This window comes from Cucurbita pepo, chromosome LG07 (assembly GCF_002806865.2).
Source record: "Cucurbita pepo subsp. pepo cultivar mu-cu-16 chromosome LG07, ASM280686v2, whole genome shotgun sequence".
Taxonomy (NCBI): domain Eukaryota; kingdom Viridiplantae; phylum Streptophyta; class Magnoliopsida; order Cucurbitales; family Cucurbitaceae; genus Cucurbita; species Cucurbita pepo.
Genome location: NC_036644.1, coordinates 7,700,237 through 7,718,359, shown reverse-complemented (window position 1 = coordinate 7,718,359; position 18,123 = coordinate 7,700,237). Strand labels below are relative to the sequence as shown.

The window sequence follows — 18,123 nt, the reverse complement described above, 5'->3', positions numbered from 1 at the left end:
AAGAAAGTTTTAGAAAATTGAGGTAGAGAGATTTCGAATAAGAGTTTTGAAAGCAAGATTTGAGAAATTGAAATTGGTGTTATATGGGAATGTAAGCAAAAGGCAACAACGGCTTACTTACTGCATATAACTATCGGGTAGGGGGAGAGTGACCTCCTAGAGATTTTTATATGATACATGTGAGTAAGGACAAAACATGTTAGAATGACTCAGTGTTAGTCTGTTGGAATAGTTTTTGTTCTTAGAAGCGATGAGTAAGTAACTTAACTCGAGTCTTTACTCTTAGAAGCGATTAGTAAGTAACGTAACCATATCGCAGGGGAATGCCATAGTCATCAGGTGCCGAATCAAGATTATGAATTCTGGACATGGGTCGTTACAAATGGTATCAAAGCAGTACCTCTCCCAGTAAGTAACAATACCGAAGCCATCAGGTCTCGAATCTACATTCTGAATTCTTATTCAAATTCTGGGTATGGGTCGTTACAAATGGTATCAAAGCAGTACCTCTCCCAGTAAGTAACAATACCGAAGCCATCAAGTCTCGAATCTACATTATGAATTCTTATTCAAATTCTGGGTATGGGTCGTTACAAATGGTATCAAAGCAGTACCTCTCCCAGTAAGTAACAATGCCGAAGCCATCAGGTCTCGAATCTACATTCTGAATTCTTATTCAAATTCTGTGCATGGGTCGTTACAAATGGTATCAAAGCAGTATCTCTCCCAGTAAGTAACAATACCGAAGCCATCAGGTCTCGAATCTACATTCTGAATTCTTATTCAAATTCTGGGTATGGGTTGTTACAAATGGTATCAAAGCGGTACCTCTCCCAGTAAGTAACAATACCGAATGCATCAGGTGTCGAATCTAGATTCTGAATTCTGATTCAAATTCTGTGCATGGGTCGTTACAAATGGTATCAAAGCAGTACCTCTCTCACTAAGTAACGTAACTATGTTGCAGGAGACACAAGGGAATGTTGGGGCCATCCGGGTGCGGAGTCCCTAGAATCACTAAAATTAAATAATAATAAGAATTTTATTTTATATTTAATAGACTTTCGAGTTTTAATCTTTTTTCAAAAATAAATTTGGGAATAAAATAAAATTTAAATGTTTAACAAAAAGGAAAAAAAAAAAGGGAAAAAAATTATTAAAGTGGGAATTGAAGATGTATATAAATGGAAAGAAGGGGGAAAGAAAGGAGAGAAGCAATTGAACGTGTTCGAAGAACTCACCGCGCGTGATCTCCCGTGATTGTTTTGAATCCTCCCCTCTCTCTCTTCTGCTTCTCTGTTTCTCTCTCTAAACTCACATCAATTTCTCTCACATTTCAACCTCCAAATCCTTCACACATTCTACATCCTCAAGGTATTGTTCATATCTTTTATCTCAATTGATGTATACTCTGCTTTGATTCTAGTGGAATGTTGTTTTTCCTGTTGTTATTGTGTTTTTTTGTTTCTTCATGATGCGATTGTACTTCTGGATTCTGAGATTGATTCTATCGCTGGTAGACTAGTAGGTTTTGTTCAAATTGTGATGGTTTTTGTATTTTGTTTCTTTAGCAGATTGTAACTGAATAGATAAGAGATTTGGTTTTCGATTGGTTTGTATATGGACGACGCTCCGATTTCAGACGCTGAGGAATCGAAGAACTCGAGAAGGTTGTTGCAGCAGCCGAATAAGCGCCGAAAAATTGCTTCCGATGTTTGTGCGGAAGGCAGAGAACGGAAGTGGAGGACAGAGGTCGAGCAACAGATCTACTCTTCAAAGCTCGTGGAAGCGATCCGGCAAGTCAGTCGGCGGCGGTCCTCGGCGCAAGCAGGATCTCCAATCAACGGACGATTAGTTCGCGAAACCGCGGATTGCGTTCTTGCCGCCGTAGCCAAGGGGAGGACTCGTTGGAGTCGCGCCATTCTAGCGAGCCGATTCCGCCAGAGGCTCGCGAGGCGTCGGAGGACGAAGAAATTGATCGGCCGTAAACCGTCGCGTATGGCGGAGACGAAGAGCGAGAAAAATAAGAAGTTGCCGGCAGTGCAGAGGAAGGTGAAAATTCTCGGCCGGTTAGTTCCAGGTTGCCGTAAACTCTCATTCCCGAACCTTCTGGAAGAAACAACCGATTACATCTCTGCTTTAGAGATGCAGGTAAGAGCCATGGCAGCGTTGGTCGAACTCCTCGCCGGAGCTCAAAGTAACTAACTCGGGATCTCGAACGATTCTTGAGGTCGATAACCGTTTCACAGACTCGGAAATCAGAATCGCCGCCGTGGTTTTTTTTTTTCTCCAATTTATTTTTTCCCGGCGGATATATTTCTATTTGTTTAGATGTTTCATGTATCTTATTGTATATGTTAAATTATAAATTTATTCCCTCTTTTTTTTTTTTTCTTTTCTTTTCTTAATCAAATTTTAGTCTCTACATTTCTCTCAATTTTCATAGTTCTATATCCAAACTTTTGATTTCTTTTTTGTTTTTTTCAATTTTCACTTTAATAAAATTTTGGTATTAACCATAATTTAACTGTAAATAAAAAAGGAAACAGAGAGAGATTTTTCTCATAAGCTCAATATGATTGAGGATGTAGATTGTTTTCTTTGCTCCGTCCCGTCCTTTCCTCGCTTTATGTTTGTATACACATACTTAATCCACACAGAATTTTCATAAAATCCTTAGCCCAATCTCGACATGAAAATTGAAATAGGTGACAGGTGTTGGATGAAAATCTCACAAAAGATAGAAAAAGGAGTCGAGGCACCTCAAAGGCATGGTAAAAAATGACTAAGACTCCAAAAGAAGAAGAGTCGAGCCTCGGTTAAGTTTGTTCGAGGGGAGGTATTGGATGAAAGTCCCACATCGGCTAATTTAAGGAATGATCATGAGTTTATAATCAAGGAATACATCTACATTGTATGAGACCTTCCGGAGAAGTCAAAAGTAAAAAATCAAAATATTTAATTTAAAACAAAAGATTACGATAATAATCAATCAAATGAGAATAATAGGATTGTGATTCACACTCATAAATAGAAATTAAAAATATATATATTCACATTATAATTATTTTTCATGATAATTATTATAAAAAAAAAACTTAAATATAAATTATAACGACACATATATTCGAGAGACAAAAGCACAATATATGAGATGAATAAATTAACACGTGCGTGTTCTACCATTATCTGTCGGTATGTTAGTCGTGTGTCATATCGTTTTTCGAGCTACAGCCTGTCATGTTAAAAAAAACATATAACTTTTTATTAGAAAACAAAAAAAACAGTTTTGAAAATTTCTTTTAAATGATTTCGTCTTATTCTCATTTGTTTTTTATTGGCGTTCTTATACATATCCCATGTTCAACGTGCATCCATGTGATCCATTTAATCCCCCTCTCTCGAGTCCATTCATTTTTATACATTTTTTAAAATTAATTTATTCGCTCGTAGAATTAAATATCATCGTCATCGAATAAATTATTATTATTATTTTATTTTATTTTAGTTCAACGACTCAAGAAATAGGCGAATAGGGTTTAGGGTTGAACATTGGTAGCCGATTTTAATGATGTGTTGTGACTTATAAATGTTTAATATTTAAATTTTATAAAATTTTAGTTATTAATGTAACGTTGATATACCGGGTTAAGTTGGATTGTGAACTCTATTTTGGTTGTTTCAGACATCAGTCCAACGAATTCGAAATTTTAAGTTAGTCTTAAAATATGTTTTTAACCCAACTCGACCTAACCCATGTACAACCTCGGTTATTTTACGCGTTTTTTAGCCATGAAACACTACAATATTCTACCGGCATAATTTTTAAAAATTAAAATTTCAATATTCTAATGTTATTTTCAATGTAGTTATGCAAATAAACAACAGAAAGCAAGTATAAATCGAGGTGGGACGAGAAATTGGGTCGGGAGAAATTCGGCTGTGTTTAGTCAGCGTAGATAAATCTTCTACTACCTTCACCATTCTCCAAAACAAGGATTTTTCGCTCGAGAGCGAGTCCCGATAAATTATATGGATATTTCTAGTCAAATTAAAAAAAAAAAAAAAAACACTAATTAATTTATTTTTTTAAGAAAAATATTTTGAATTGGCCCATTTTTTTCACATTATATAAATAAATATAAAGAATTAGGAATTGTCCAAAAAAAAAAACAAAAAAAAAAACTGTAAAATAGCTTTGGAAATTGGCGCAGTCAGCTAACAAAATCACCAATCAAGAGACAAAACGTGTTCCAATAAGACATGCCACATGTCAATTTTGTAACGGTGCCTGTCTGTGACAGCCGGTAATGATTAACACTTGTCGTGTTATTATTATTATTTAACATTTAATATGTCGCCTCACTATTTACACTACTTTATTCGCTACTCAAATTCCAACATTATTTTTATATTTATTATTTTTTAAATTATTTATGTCTTTTTTCCTTCGAAAAAAATTTAAATATTTGACCTTTGACACCTTTTAACAATTTTTTCAATTTTGAATTTATAACATTTTTTTTTCAATTTTGAATTTATAACATTTTTTTAATCTGTGACATGTGTACTGATCGATGATTTACCGCGACGTCGATATTAGCATGATATACACAGTCTCCCTATTTGAAGATATCCATTTAATTCGTGGGGTCGGGTTGGAGAGAGATTTTTCCTCGTTAGCTAAACAGGGTTGGAGACAGAGACTACATTGTCCATCCCCGACTTTCCCCTGTTGGATGATGAAAGTCCCACATCGGCTAATTTAGAGAATGATCATGGGTTTATAATCAATGAATACTCTCTCCATTGGCTTGAGGCCTCTTGGGGAAGCCCAAAGCAAAGCCATGAGAGTTTATGCTCAAAGTGGACAATATCATACCATTGTGGAGAGTCGTGTTCATCTAACATCTCCCACTTTTAATAAATTCGTAGGGCTTTTGCATAATTTCCTTCGAATCGAGGCGACATCTGTTACTGTCGTTCGTTATTCCATTCAAAGAATCTCTGTCCCAGAACCGTACGTGAGATTTTAGTCACATACAGCTCCTGCTTTATACGATGAGCATGAAATAAGAGGCAAGGGTCGGAGACAGGGAAGGCTTCCCTGTCCTCACACCACGTCGTGAACATCTCTAGTTCTACTCTCGTACGTGCTTGAAAATTCATAAAAGTCCCGACAAGTGTAAATCAAGGTTCAACCTGCAACAATCCAACCGTTCTATCTGATCGTTTATTTTGTTATTTTAGCTTAAAAATGAATAATATAAGAATATTAAAACTTTATATATTTGGATAAAATTATGAAAAAAAAAAATAAATAAAAAGGAGCATGTGAATATTTTAATTGTAGAAATGGACAGATGCTATGATTAAAGAGGAAGACGACAAAACAAATGGAGGCATCTACTCCACTTACTTTTTGAGTGGGCCAACTTGGGGCCGAAGCCCACCTCACTTGGGCCCATCAATATTGGGCTGGGCCCAACCATTGCAATAAACGACAAAACACATGGGCCCACTAACAAAATCCGAATCAGCCCTACATTTGGCAATGTCCTCTACATCATACAATACAAGATAGCACACTCCAAAAAGAGACGCTACAAAGGGGAAAGCGACTCTACAATATTAATTAATAATTATAAATAAATACCCAAAAACAAAAATATCCAAAAATGTTTTATATTTAGGGTTTTAGGGTTTTTTTTTTTTTCTTCCCAAAATACCCTCGGTATATTATGTTAATTATTTTGATGTCATCTTTACCCGAGTCGTGGGATACTGTTGTTGCTACGATCAGTAATCCACAAGGATTTGATAAACTGAAGTTCGATGAAATTCGAGATGTAGTTCTTAGCGAAAGTATTTACAAATGGAAAATCGAAAATTCATTAGACAATGCTCTCAGTGTTGATCGAAGGGGAAGAAGTAAATCAAAGGTCCCAAATAATGGGCGATCAAAATCAAGGAACTGAGGAGAATCTCTAAACAAACCAAACGTTAAGTGTTGGAGTTGTGGAGGAAAATGTCACTTTTGGGTAGATTGTACAAAGAGGAAGCAGAATCACAAATCGGAAGATGACAATGATTCGGTAAATTCAGCAGAAGACATTGGGGATGCTTTAATCCTCAGCGTGAAAAGATGCACCTGAATCCTTAGGGGTGTACATTCAACCCGATAACCCGACAACCTGAACCAACCCAACCCAAACTATGAGGGCTGGGTTGGGTTGGATTAGCTTTTCGGGTTGGTTTGAGTTCATTTTTCTGAATCTGAACTGACTTGGTTCGGTTTTGGGTTCATGGGACAAAACCCTAAATTGTAAACCGAAACCTGTAAAAGAAATAGTAACTGATTCGCCTCTAAAACTTGTGCAGAGTGAATCTCTGATTTATTTTACTCTCGGATGCTGAATTAATTGATTTTTATCCATGTCGTTTGAATCTATAGCTGTTTCACGATTAAGTTTTGAACTCATTAATTTTCCGTAATATTATCAAATGTTGTACGCGCAAAGTTCTATGTATGTCGCATTATATACGACAATTATTATCATAGTTTCTAGAACGTGAAATGTTTTGATGCTTGAATTTTCTGAATACAGAGTTTGTCTAAAGAAAAGATGAAGGATGATTTAAGTTGGAAATAATGGAGATAGTCATGTTGGAACTTATCTACATCAATGCGTGGATACATGAGGGCCAATGTTTCGATAGAATCTTGATGGATGGATGTTTGGAATGTCTAGATGGAAGGAACGACATGTGGGTCCGTTCTCGATGGTATGATCAAGTGAGTTGCGATAACCAATGACACTCCGTGACTTGGGATGACGTCAAGATATATGGATCATGTTAATTGGGAATCAAGATGAGACGATGGGATGTGACGTTGCATTGAGAGACTTTGTCTCGAGTAGAGGCAAGGTTGAGTTGAATGATTTAATCTAGTATAGAGACGAGTCAGTTGTGCCACAGATGTTTAAACATGTACTTGCAGGCGGCATGTGTGGCCGTGTATATATATATATATATATATATATATATATATATATATTTATTTATTTATTTATTTATTGATTATAAGGTTTTAATAGCACATTTTCTATTTTCAAATTATAAAATAGCCCAATGAATATATATATTTTAAAATAGGTTCATGTCAACGAGACAAGCTAAGGGTCGGATCTAACCCATTGGTGAAAATCGAAATTTTTTTTTTTTGACAAATCACCATAATTCTTACAAACGCAATCGATTCAAAACAATTTTCAGCAAGACGATCAAAATGATGCTACAAGCATTTTTCATCTCTTGGTTTAGAACGAAATTGAATCTCACTACCTCTATTTTGATGAAGAATTTATGAAATTCCTTTGAAGATCGTCACTACGTCTCAATTGAAACTATCATAGCTGCCCTAGTTCGTCTCAAACCATCGTTACACACCACAATTTGTGAGAAATCGTCACCCGTCAATTACCTATCTATGTGCATAGAAATGATAACACATTTTTAACAGTAAATTTTTTTTATAAATAAATACCAATAAAATACAAACAATTCTCTAATATAGAGTTAAAAAGATATTATTTATTGATATTTTTTTAAATAAAATATAAAATTTATGAATATTTTTATTTAGCTATTTTGACCTTGAATATTCGTTAAAAGAAATTATTTTTATTTTCGAATTTAACTAAAATTCATACCTTTTTTTTTACCCAAATTGAAAGAAATTTTAAAAATGAAATGATTTTCAAACAATATATATANAAAAAAAAAAAAAAAAAAAATATATATATATATATATATATATATAAGAAAATTCTTATTGAATGTCGAGATATCTCACCGATTATATTAAAACTTTTTAATATTATTTAAAAATTCCTTAATATTTTTTTAAAAAAGTTAATAGATATTTTTGAAAATTTTAAGAAAGTTTAAAATTTTTAAAAATGGAAAGTTTTAAAAATATTCTTTAAAAGTAAACTTTCTGTCTAAAATTCACTAGATTTTAAATATAAAAAAATAGCAAGCTTATAATTTAANAAAAAAAAAAAAAAAAAAAAAAAAAAAAAAAAAAAAATTCAACCAGCCACAATAAATAATTTAAACTAATATCAAATAAATAAAATCCTTAGCCATTAAGATTTAACGTGCATCCATTAAATTATACGCGCTTGGTTCTAACAATAAGCGATAGCTGTCTCTTTTTTTTTNTTTTTTTTTTTTTTTTTTTTTTTTTTTTGGCCGTTTTCTTCCGCAATTGGATTATATGAAATTACGTACCATGATTTTCACATTTCCATTTATAATGATTATATATGAAATATAAATCCAGGAAAAGAAGCATTTGAATTTCAAAATTAAAATAATTCCTATGTACAATCAACAAGAACATTCTACAAATTGCCTAATGAATTGACTACTGATTTGAAGGAGATTAAGCAACTTAGGGTTCGTACTAATTACGGTCCCACTAACAGATTCAACAAAACCTTAATCAATAAGAGAATGCAAAAATCGAAAAGGAAATCAATAAATTAACCAAACAAACAAAGGAATCTCATACTATGTGCTATAACGATTCGTTGTTGATCTTACCAGATAATGCGGTTTTAATCGTCGCTGAGGAAGCGACAAGTGATGGAAATGGAATCAATCGCCGGGCGGAAGAGGAGTGCGTGCATAGAGATTACAAGTTGCAGCCGTAGAAGACGAAGAAGAAGCCGATCATGGAGACTAAGGCGACGGATTCGAAGGCGGTCATGACGGACCAGACGAGGTCGTCGACAACCGGAGTGTTGAGAAGGCCGCGAGGCAAACGGCGAAACCAGGCGGAGCTCCAGTTCCATGAGAAAAGCGAGGAGAGGACATCGGTCCACCGGAATATGGAAGATCTGATGGAAAATTCGAATTCCGGCCACCGGAATGCCGATCTCGATGAACTTCCCGCCATTGCTGCTTCTTCGACTCCTTGAAAACTCTGGCGAGATTCCAGAGTCTGCGGGGGTTATAAAATCAAGCATAGTGTGGAAATGATTTGCTGCGGCCGTGTGTACACGGAAATTGGTGCGCCTTATCTAACTTAACGAGGAAGTTGAGTGTTTAATAGCTAATTCTTGTTAGATTTAGACGAAGACGACTCTACACAATGGTATAATATTGTTCGAGCATAAGCTCTCTTGGCTTTGCTTTGTGTTCACAATGGTAATGGTATGATATTATCTGAGCATAAGTTCTCATGGCTTTGCTTTGTGTCTCCCAAAAGACCCCGTACACTGTATTATTTGATTATAAACTCATGATCATTTCCTAAATTAATAAAAATATTTTAAAAGTAAATATGTAAACGTTCGTAAATAATATATTAGATGTTAATAGATAATTTTTATCCATATTAATAAATATTTTTTTATTTTATGTTTATTTTATGGGTTTTTTTTTGGATTAATAATTTTTTTTTAATTATAAGGGTATTTTTGTAATTTTGGACGGTTTCCATAATAAATTAGTAATTAATATTTAAATTATCCTTTTTAACCCATTTTTAAAATGATAATTAGTGGGTTAAATATGTCTTAATTAAGTCTAGACCGCGTCTGGACTACACGCGACGAACGAGGACGTGGGACTGCGGACTTAACCCGACAGTAACAGAAACGCTGGCGGCTGTGATTGCCTACGATGCAAAATCGGGTCCACATTAAGCTGGAATCCGATGTGGCAGTTCGCAGAAATTCAAATGTGGACGAGAAATCGCGACCGTAAATCTGTAATCGTTGGATGAGGAAAAAGAGAATGAGGTTTGATGTACGGTTGTGATTAAGGGTTCAAAAAGCGTAGACAGAGAATGGACGTTGACAGGTTGCGAATTCCAAGCTTCTGGGTGGGTGTTTGGTTGCGGGGATTCCAGTTTAAATAATTGGAGGGAAAAATCTTTATTTTAATTTTTAATTTATTATTTAATAAATTTTGAAAATATGGTCAACATTGTGTCGTTTTTATTGTTTTAAAATTATTATTATTGTTATTTTTTATTTAATTTAAAATATGAACTAAAAAATAAAAAATAAAAAACAAAACAAAATATTTTACAAAAATATCGATATATTTACTCGAGTAAATTTAACTGTTGGAACCTCAATTATTTAATCAAAAGGTGCTTCTAATTTTTTCGGTGTGAGATCCAACATCGATTGGAGAGGGGAATGAAGCATTCCTTATAAGAGCGTGAAACCTCTCTTTAGCAGACGCATTTTAAAATAACGAGGTCAATGACAATATGTAACAGGTCAAAGCGGACAATATCTGTTCATCGATTGAAGAGGTGAATGAAACATTCCTTATAAGAGCGTGAAACCTCTCTCTAGCAGACACATTTTAAAGTAATGAGGCTAATGACAATATGTAATGGGTCAAAGCGGACAGTATATGTTATTGATGGGCTTTGGGTTATTACAAATGGTATTAGAGTCAAACATTAGGCGATGTGCCAGCGAGAACGCTGACCCCCATGGGAGGTGAATTGTGAGATTCCACATCGGTTGAAGAGGAGAACGAAACATTTCTTATAAGAGTGCGGGAACCTCTCATTAGTAGACATGTCTTAAAATTGTGAAGCTGACGACACGTAACAGGAAAGAACGGACAGTATCTGTTAGCGGTGGACTTGTACTATTACATTCGATATTTTTAAAATACTTAAGTCTACACTGCTCAAATAATACATGACGTTTACATATTGAGTTGAATTGTAACCTTATTTCGGGTCCCGACAAAAAAAAAATGTCGACTTGCAAATCGAACCAAATTTTTAGTTTACGAAAAAATTCAGCCCAACAAAAAATAATTTAATCGAACCTAATATTTACCGTTTAAGTTGAACAATCCAAGTTGATCGTGCTATCAGGTCACACGAATACCCCTAAATTTAAGCTAAATTAAAAAAAAAAAAAGTTTAAATTGCATGCTTACGTGTGATTCTATCAGGGTCGTGTCCTAAACTATATGACTACAGGTCGAAGAGTCCCAACAACAAAACCAAAGGGTAAATAGGTAATTTAACACATTTTTTTTTTTTTAAAACACTAAGTTAAACAAATTGAGAGAGTAAAATGGGAGTTGCAAGAGAAGAAAAGAAGTTCAAAACAAATTGACTGTAAGGGCTGTTCCTGTTTCCTCCAAAGTCTCAACAAATCCATCAATTCATTCACCCATTTCATCGATTCATCAATCCATCCACCAAATTGCCAACCAGAGGCTGCCCATTTCGCTCACGCACACAACAGCAAAGCAAAAAGCCGGACCAAAAACAGCTCAATCCCAACCCCAACCCCTCAAATCCTCCCCCACACGCTTTGGTTTCAATTTCGAGCCACCCCATTTCTCATCGAAGAACAACCCACTTCACCGCCGGCAATGTCTCTCCGACCCACCACGCGAACCGATGTCCGTAAGAAGTCTTACAAGACCGGTGTGGATGCCGATGAGGCTAGAAGGAGGAGAGAGGATAATCTGGTTGAGATCAGGAAGAACAAGCGCGAGGATAACTTGCTGAAGAAGAGGAGAGAAGGGCTTCTCTTGCATTCCCAGCAATTGCTCGATGCTGCTCAGAATGCCGCCGTCGTCGAGAAGCGCGTATGGTTTTACATCCATTTTTTTTGTGATTTGAATTGATCGGAGTTGTTTTTGTCATTCTTCTCATGTGGGGTTTCTTTGATTTGGTTCATTCTTATTTGGGTTTATGCCGAAATGGTGGATTATACTGCCAATTTGGATTCTGATTCATAGATTTTGTCAAATCTGATTCTGGGTTGTCGAGTAGATTCGTTAAGCAATAGTTTTGAACCGGGGGGAAAGTGTTTTGGATGCGATTTCCATTTTTTTCATTGAAACAAATGAAATTTCTCTGATCTTTTATTTGCACGAGTCACTGTTGAAGTGGGTTGTTTTTAGTGTTGAACTAGCATACGTAGATCTTTGGACCCTGGTTCTATAGGAGGTTTGGATGTTATTTCACGATGGGGAATCGCAAGCACATGTCATTATGATTGTTGTATTCCCCCGTTGTTCTTGCTAATTCAATGAAAGGTTCAGCAGCCATGAAATGACAATGAAGAACAGCATAATTCTTTTGATCTGATTTTTTGTTGCTTGGCACTGTCAGTTGGAGAGTATTCCTGTGTTGGTACAAGGAGTGTGGTCTGCTGATACAGCAGCTCAGCTGGAATCCACTACTCAATTTAGAAAGCTATTATCTATTGGTAAGTTTGTTGTTAAAATGACTGAAATTTTTTCCTTTTAATATCCATTGTGGTTCAATCTTGATTTGATTTATGAGCAGAGCGTAGCCCGCCAATTGATGAAGTGATTAAAGCTGGTGTAGTTCCTAAGTTCGTGGAATTTCTTGGAAGGCATGATCTACCTCAGTTGCAAGTTGGATTCTTTGAAACATTTTGTTCTATTTCCATTCTGTACCTTTTGGTTTTAGTTGAATGATTTGAAGATACTAATACGATTTACGATCTGAATGGATGCAGTTTGAAGCTGCATGGGCCTTGACCAATGTTGCATCTGGAACATCGGAGCATACACGAGTTGTCATTGACCATGGTGCTGTGCCTATTTTCGTACAACTTTTGAGCTCAGGCAGTGACGATGTCAGGGAGCAGGTTGGCACGGATTCTTTCTTTTTCCTCTTCTTTTTGCAATGACAGTAGCTTTTATTTGGCATCATGAACTGATAAACTTTCGAAAAAGCGAGCCAAGCTTCTCTAGCTGAGGGAGATTATACGTAGGCGCTTAGTCTGTTTGTGAAAACCTGTAGGGGGTAATAACTGCATACGAAACAGGGTGAAAATATTCCATTTCTAGGTCAAATGCACTCAGTCATTGAGCTGTTAAATGTAGAAAGAGTGGGTGTGAGCTGCAGGGTGAGGAAGTATAGATTTTAATTTACAGGAGAAAATGATACCTTTACGTGTATTCAATTCGGTAATTTCCAGATTCTTTTGTCGTCCGTTGAAGGATAGAAGGTGCTGATATTTTCGATAACTTTAGTAATTCAAGTTTCTCATTATCTTTCAGTCAAATTTTCAGCTTGTTGTTCATTGATCCCATGGTTGTTTATCTTGCTATTTCGATTACTAGCATTGGCATATGGATCAAGAAAGGAGGCAACAACAGAGCGACTTTCGATATCTAATTTTCTCCCCATTTTTTATGCCTTAAAAACTTTAAAACAAGTTTAGAAGATGCTCGTCTTTCTTTATGTAATCCCTGGGGTTTATAGTTCTGGTATTCATATCAAGAGGACACCAGCTTGATGGAATAGATAAGTACTTTCTAGTTTCTGGTGATAACATGACTAGCGGCCGTGCCTTGTCATTTGGGTATCTCCAAAGCTACTTTGAAAAGATAGTTGTGTGAGATCCCACATCGGTTGGGGAGGAGGACGAAACATTCTTTATAAGGGTGTCGAAACCTCTCCCTAGCAGACGTGTTTTAAAAGCCTTGAGGGAAGCCCGAAAGGGAAAGCGAAAAGAGGACAATATCTGCTAGCGGTGGGCTTGAGCTGTTACGAATGGTATCAGAGCCAGACACCAGGTAATGTGCCAGCGAGGACGCTGGCCCTCAAGGGGGTGGATTGTGAGATCCCACATCGGTTAGAAAGGGGAACGAAGCATTCCGTATAAGGGTGTGGAAACCTCTCCCTAGTAGACGCATTTTAAAAACCTTGAGGGGAAGCTCGAAAGGGAAAGCCCAAAGAGGACAATATCTGCTAGTGGTGTGCTTGGGCCATTAGAGCAAAAATTAAGTTACAATTATCATTACCCAACTGCATGTATTATCAATAGGGAGCTTTACCGTATTTGAATCGATAAGCTGTTGTGGCTATCTTTGGCATCAAAGTCATCCTTGCATGCTGTAGAAAGTCTTTGAAGAGCTTTTTCCAAGGAAATAGGGATTTTGAAGACAGAAATATAATAAGTTGGAGTACTTGAAATTAGATATTGAGTTATGTGAATTTAACTCTTTGCCATTTGGTAAGTCTGTTCTTAATCTTGCTTTCCCACCGGACCCGAAACGATAGAGGGTTTGGGTGCTCCTCTCCGACATACGTTCAGATAAAGCATCAGCCAATTAATAGTGCTCTGAAAGAGTATTGAGGCATGCTGATTTGTTTAATACAGTGATTTCTATTTTCTTGCACAGGCTGTGTGGGCCTTAGGTAATGTTGCTGGCGACTCTCCCACTTGTCGGGATCTTGTTCTTAGCCACGGTGCACTCGTGCCATTACTTTCCCAACTAAACGAGCACTCGAAATTATCCATGCTGAGGAATGCAACATGGACTTTATCTAATTTCTGTCGTGGGAAGCCTCCCACACCCTTTGAACAGGTTTATATTTCATTCGACCTTGTCGATTCCGGATCCAACTTTGTAACATATACTTTTCCATTATCATGAACCTTGTTGGTGATTAACTTGCATTTACTCAGGTGAAACCTGCTTTACCAATTCTCAGGCAACTGATTCACTTGAATGATGAAGAAGTTCTAACAGACGCCTGCTGGGCTCTCTCCTACCTTTCAGACGGCCCGAACGAAAAAATTCAGGCTGTAATAGAAGCAGGAGTTTGTCCTAGACTTGTAGAACTTTTGCTGTAAGTTCGTGTATCTTTTAAGTTCTCAAACAAACACATTAATTCTTAGACTTTTGATAACCGAGGCTGTGAGAGTCTAACATCGGTTGGGGAGGAGAACGAAACACCCTTTATAAGGGTGTGGAAACCTTTCCCTAGTAGACACATTTTAAAGCGTTGAGGGGAAGCCCGAAAGGGAAAGCCCAAAGAGGACAATATTTGCTAGCGGTGGGCTCTGGCTGTTACAAATGGTATTAGAGCCAGACATCGGACAATGTGCCAGCGAGGGGGCTGTTCCTCGAAGGGGGGTAGACACGAGGCGGTGTGCCAGTGAGGACACTGAGTTCCAAAGGGGGGTGGCTTTGGTGGGGGTCCCACATTGATTGGAGAAAGGAACAAGTGCCAGCGAGGACGCTGGGCCCCAAAGGGGGTGGATTGTGAGAGTCCCACGTTCATTGGGGAGGAGAACGAAACACCCTTTACAAGGGTGTGGAAACCTTTCTCTAGCAGACGTGTTTTAAAGCCTTGAGGGGAAGCCCAAAGAGGACAATATCTGCTAGCGGTGGGCTTGAGCCGTTACGAGGCGCCGGCTCCTCATTAATTAATAGTACTGAGTGCTAGAACATATCAATGCCTTTGCTCTTAGTGATCATACAAAATTTGTTTCTGTTCTTTTATTTGTTACTGAACAAAATTTGTTCCTGTTAGCCACCAATCGCCGTCGGTTTTGGTGCCAGCTCTTCGTACGGTCGGAAACATCGTTACTGGTGATGATGCCCAGACACAGGTACCTGCATAAATTGTTTATTGATGGCCTTTCCATTAGTTTAATTTCTTGATGCATTGATCATTTTGCTAATCTTGTCCTGTAAATCTGCTTTTTCTTGTAAATTTCATTGACTTTGCTGATGATTTTTTTCCTCCTTTTCCAGTTTGTGATTGACAACCAAGTTTTACCTAATCTCTATCAACTTCTCACTCAAAACCACAAAAAAAGCATCAAGAAAGAAGCTTGTTGGACAATCTCCAACATCACTGCAGGAAATAGAGCTCAGATACAGGTACCCAATTGCCTTCGGCTATAGTTTCGGTTTCTTGAAAGAAAATGGCCGAGTTTGGTCCTTGTTTGTTTGCGTTTGCAAGTTGTCCGTGACATGAAGAATCGGTTTTCTCATCGGGTTTGTGGGTTGTTACTTAGAAGAAATGTCACTGAAACTTAGTAAAACGTTCGAGGTGTCTGTCTGTTCAACATGATTATAATGTCGAATTGCGGTATGTGCAGGCAGTTATTGAGGCAAATATTGTCCTTCCTCTTGTTCATCTCCTTCAACATGCAGAATTTGACATCAAGAAGGAGGCTGGGTGGGCTATTTCCAATGCCACCTCCGGAGGATCTCATCAGCAGATTCAGTAAGAAACAGTTTGTTTAGTTCTTGGCGTGTTATGATTTACTCCGCTGTATAAACTCTCATACCAAAATGAAGAAGCAGGATCTTATCTGTTAGATCCCACCTCGGTTAGAGAGGAGAACTTAACATTCTTTATAAGGGTGTGGAAATTTCTCCCTAGTAGACGTATTTTAAAAACCTCGAGGGGAAACTCGAAAGGGAAAGTCCAAAGAGGATGATATCTGCCAGCGGTGGGCTTGAACTGTTACAAATAGTTTTAGAGCAAGACATCGGGCGATGTGCCAGCGAGGAGGCTGAACCTGAAGGGGTTGGACACGAGGCCTTGTGCCAACAAGGACGTTGGGCCCCGAATGGAGGTGGATTGGAGGATCCCACATCGATTAGAGAAGGGAACGAGTGCCAGCATAAGGGAACGAGTGCCAGCGAGGATGCTGGACCTCGAAGGGAGATGGATTGTGAGATCCCATCTTAGTTGGAGAGGAGAACTTAGCATTCTTTATAATAAGGGTGTGGAATCCTCTCCATAGTAGACGTGTTTTAAAAACGATTAGGAGAAGCCCAAAATGGAAAGTCCAAACAAGACAATATCTGCTAGCGGTGGACTTAGGCTGTTACATTATCCATCATCCGGGGACAATCTTTGTTATAAGACAAACATGCCAAACTATAACAAGTCGAATACCTGAATCGACAGCCCCCGTATGATATGATCCAAATCCTCAAAAGCACTTCTCCGAAGAGCGTTTTGCGGTTTTTATACCCTTCACTATCTGTAAATGTGCTCCTGGTCTAGTATAGTAGATAACAGGCTCATCAGCAGATTGTCTGGCATTGATCATTGACTCATTTGCATAACTTTAGCAGTGTTTTTGCTGGACAAAGCTGTGGGTTTAGCATAATCATTATTTGATACAGGTATCTGGTTACTCAAGGTTGCATCAAACCACTCTGTGACCTTTTGACCTGTCCAGACCCACGGATCGTGACAGTATGCCTGGAGGGGCTCGATAACATCCTGAAGGTCGGCGAGGCTGACAAGGACATGGGAATGAACGGAGGAGTAAACATCTACGCTCAAGCCATTGACGAATGTGAGGGACTCGATAAGATTGAAAACTTGCAGACTCACGACAACAACGAGATCTACGAGAAGGCAGTGAAGATGTTGGAGAGATACTGGGCGGAAGAAGACGAGGAGCCAGAGCAGAACCCGCAGCAGAACGGAGACGTGAATCAACCGGGGTTTGCATTTGGTACAGACCAGCCAAATGTTCCACCTGGTGGGTTCAAGTTCGGGTGAAATGTGTAGTAGGTTGAGAAGGAAGTGTTGCATCAAATGATTTGTAGGTGGCTTGTTCTTGTTTGGTTCTTGATTGGTGTAGTGAAGCTTCAAGTTTTTATATTTGCTTAGCTCGTGTTTGTGGTTCACAAGGGTCAGGGTTTTTGATCTGGTCCACGGCTGTTACTTCTCTGGAGTTTTGTTTTTCTTTGTTCTTTTTGGTCAGCCAGCGTTATCTATGGCAAGCCTTTTCCTTTCCTTATCCAAAACTTGACTTTGTACTTATACAGAACATATATACATATTGGTCTGTTCTTCTATAACTAGGACGGGAGATCGAATCATCGATTTTTAGAACGGTAATTGGTGCTTTATTCATCTACTTATGTTGAATTTACTAATATATGTGCTTGGTGTCACAATCGCACTCTTGCAGCAGCGGGACAACGATTGTAGACACTGTTCTAACTCAGTGAACAAGTCAACCGTGGGAAATTTGGTGCAAGTTTGTTATTATGGGTAGTTCCTACAAAGGATCGGACTAATGACGTATACAATACTTGAATTCTCGATGTAGATGCTACATAGTTGGTTCTCATCCTTCAGAGACTACGAGTGTAATAGGAGCATCCGTCGACAAAAGGATCACCCTAAGATGATCATCACATGGCTATTGAGAACGAATCAAATCAGATGGTTCTATTTCTCAATCTTTCTGACTTGCTCCTACGGAACTAAGGTCGAAAAGATTGAGAAAAATTAGTCATTCACAAGCACTG

At 37.6% G+C, this 18,123-nt stretch overlaps 2 protein-coding genes across 2 annotated transcripts; both read left to right on the top strand.

Moving 5' to 3' along the window:
• The first annotated feature begins 389 nt into the window (after nucleotides 1–389).
• Nucleotides 390–17,722, top strand: LOC111798587 (importin subunit alpha-4). Its single transcript, XM_023681831.1, has 11 exons — nucleotides 390–396; nucleotides 11,151–11,649; nucleotides 12,179–12,275; nucleotides 12,356–12,447; nucleotides 12,552–12,683; nucleotides 14,227–14,412; nucleotides 14,514–14,677; nucleotides 15,365–15,443; nucleotides 15,589–15,717; nucleotides 15,939–16,066; nucleotides 16,981–17,722. The coding sequence occupies exons 2-11, from the start codon at nucleotides 11,431–11,433 to the stop codon at nucleotides 17,363–17,365; spliced, it is 1,611 nt and encodes a 536-aa protein (XP_023537599.1). The 5' UTR covers nucleotides 390–396; nucleotides 11,151–11,430; the 3' UTR covers nucleotides 17,366–17,722.
• On the top strand, nucleotides 1,216–2,392 carry LOC111798588 (transcription factor bHLH149-like). The gene is made up of 2 exons (XM_023681832.1): nucleotides 1,216–1,374; nucleotides 1,575–2,392. Exon 2 carries the CDS (start codon nucleotides 1,621–1,623, stop codon nucleotides 2,203–2,205), a length of 585 nt encoding a protein of 194 aa, XP_023537600.1. The 5' UTR covers nucleotides 1,216–1,374; nucleotides 1,575–1,620; the 3' UTR covers nucleotides 2,206–2,392.
• Nucleotides 17,723–18,123: the final 401 nt, after the last annotated feature.

Bases quoted from the DNA above. Each gene is read 5' to 3' on its own strand.
- LOC111798588 (XM_023681832.1), top strand. From the start codon at position 1,621: ATGGACGACGCTCCGATTTCAGACGCTGAGGAATCGAAGAACTCGAGA.
- LOC111798587 (XM_023681831.1), top strand. From the start codon at position 11,431: ATGTCTCTCCGACCCACCACGCGAACCGATGTCCGTAAGAAGTCTTAC. The intron at 12,276-12,355 runs GTAAGTTTGTTG...ATTTATGAGCAG, and splicing joins TAGAAAGCTATTATCTATTG to AGCGTAGCCCGCCAATTGAT. The intron at 14,678-15,364 runs GTAAGTTCGTGT...TGTTCCTGTTAG, and splicing joins AGACTTGTAGAACTTTTGCT to CCACCAATCGCCGTCGGTTT.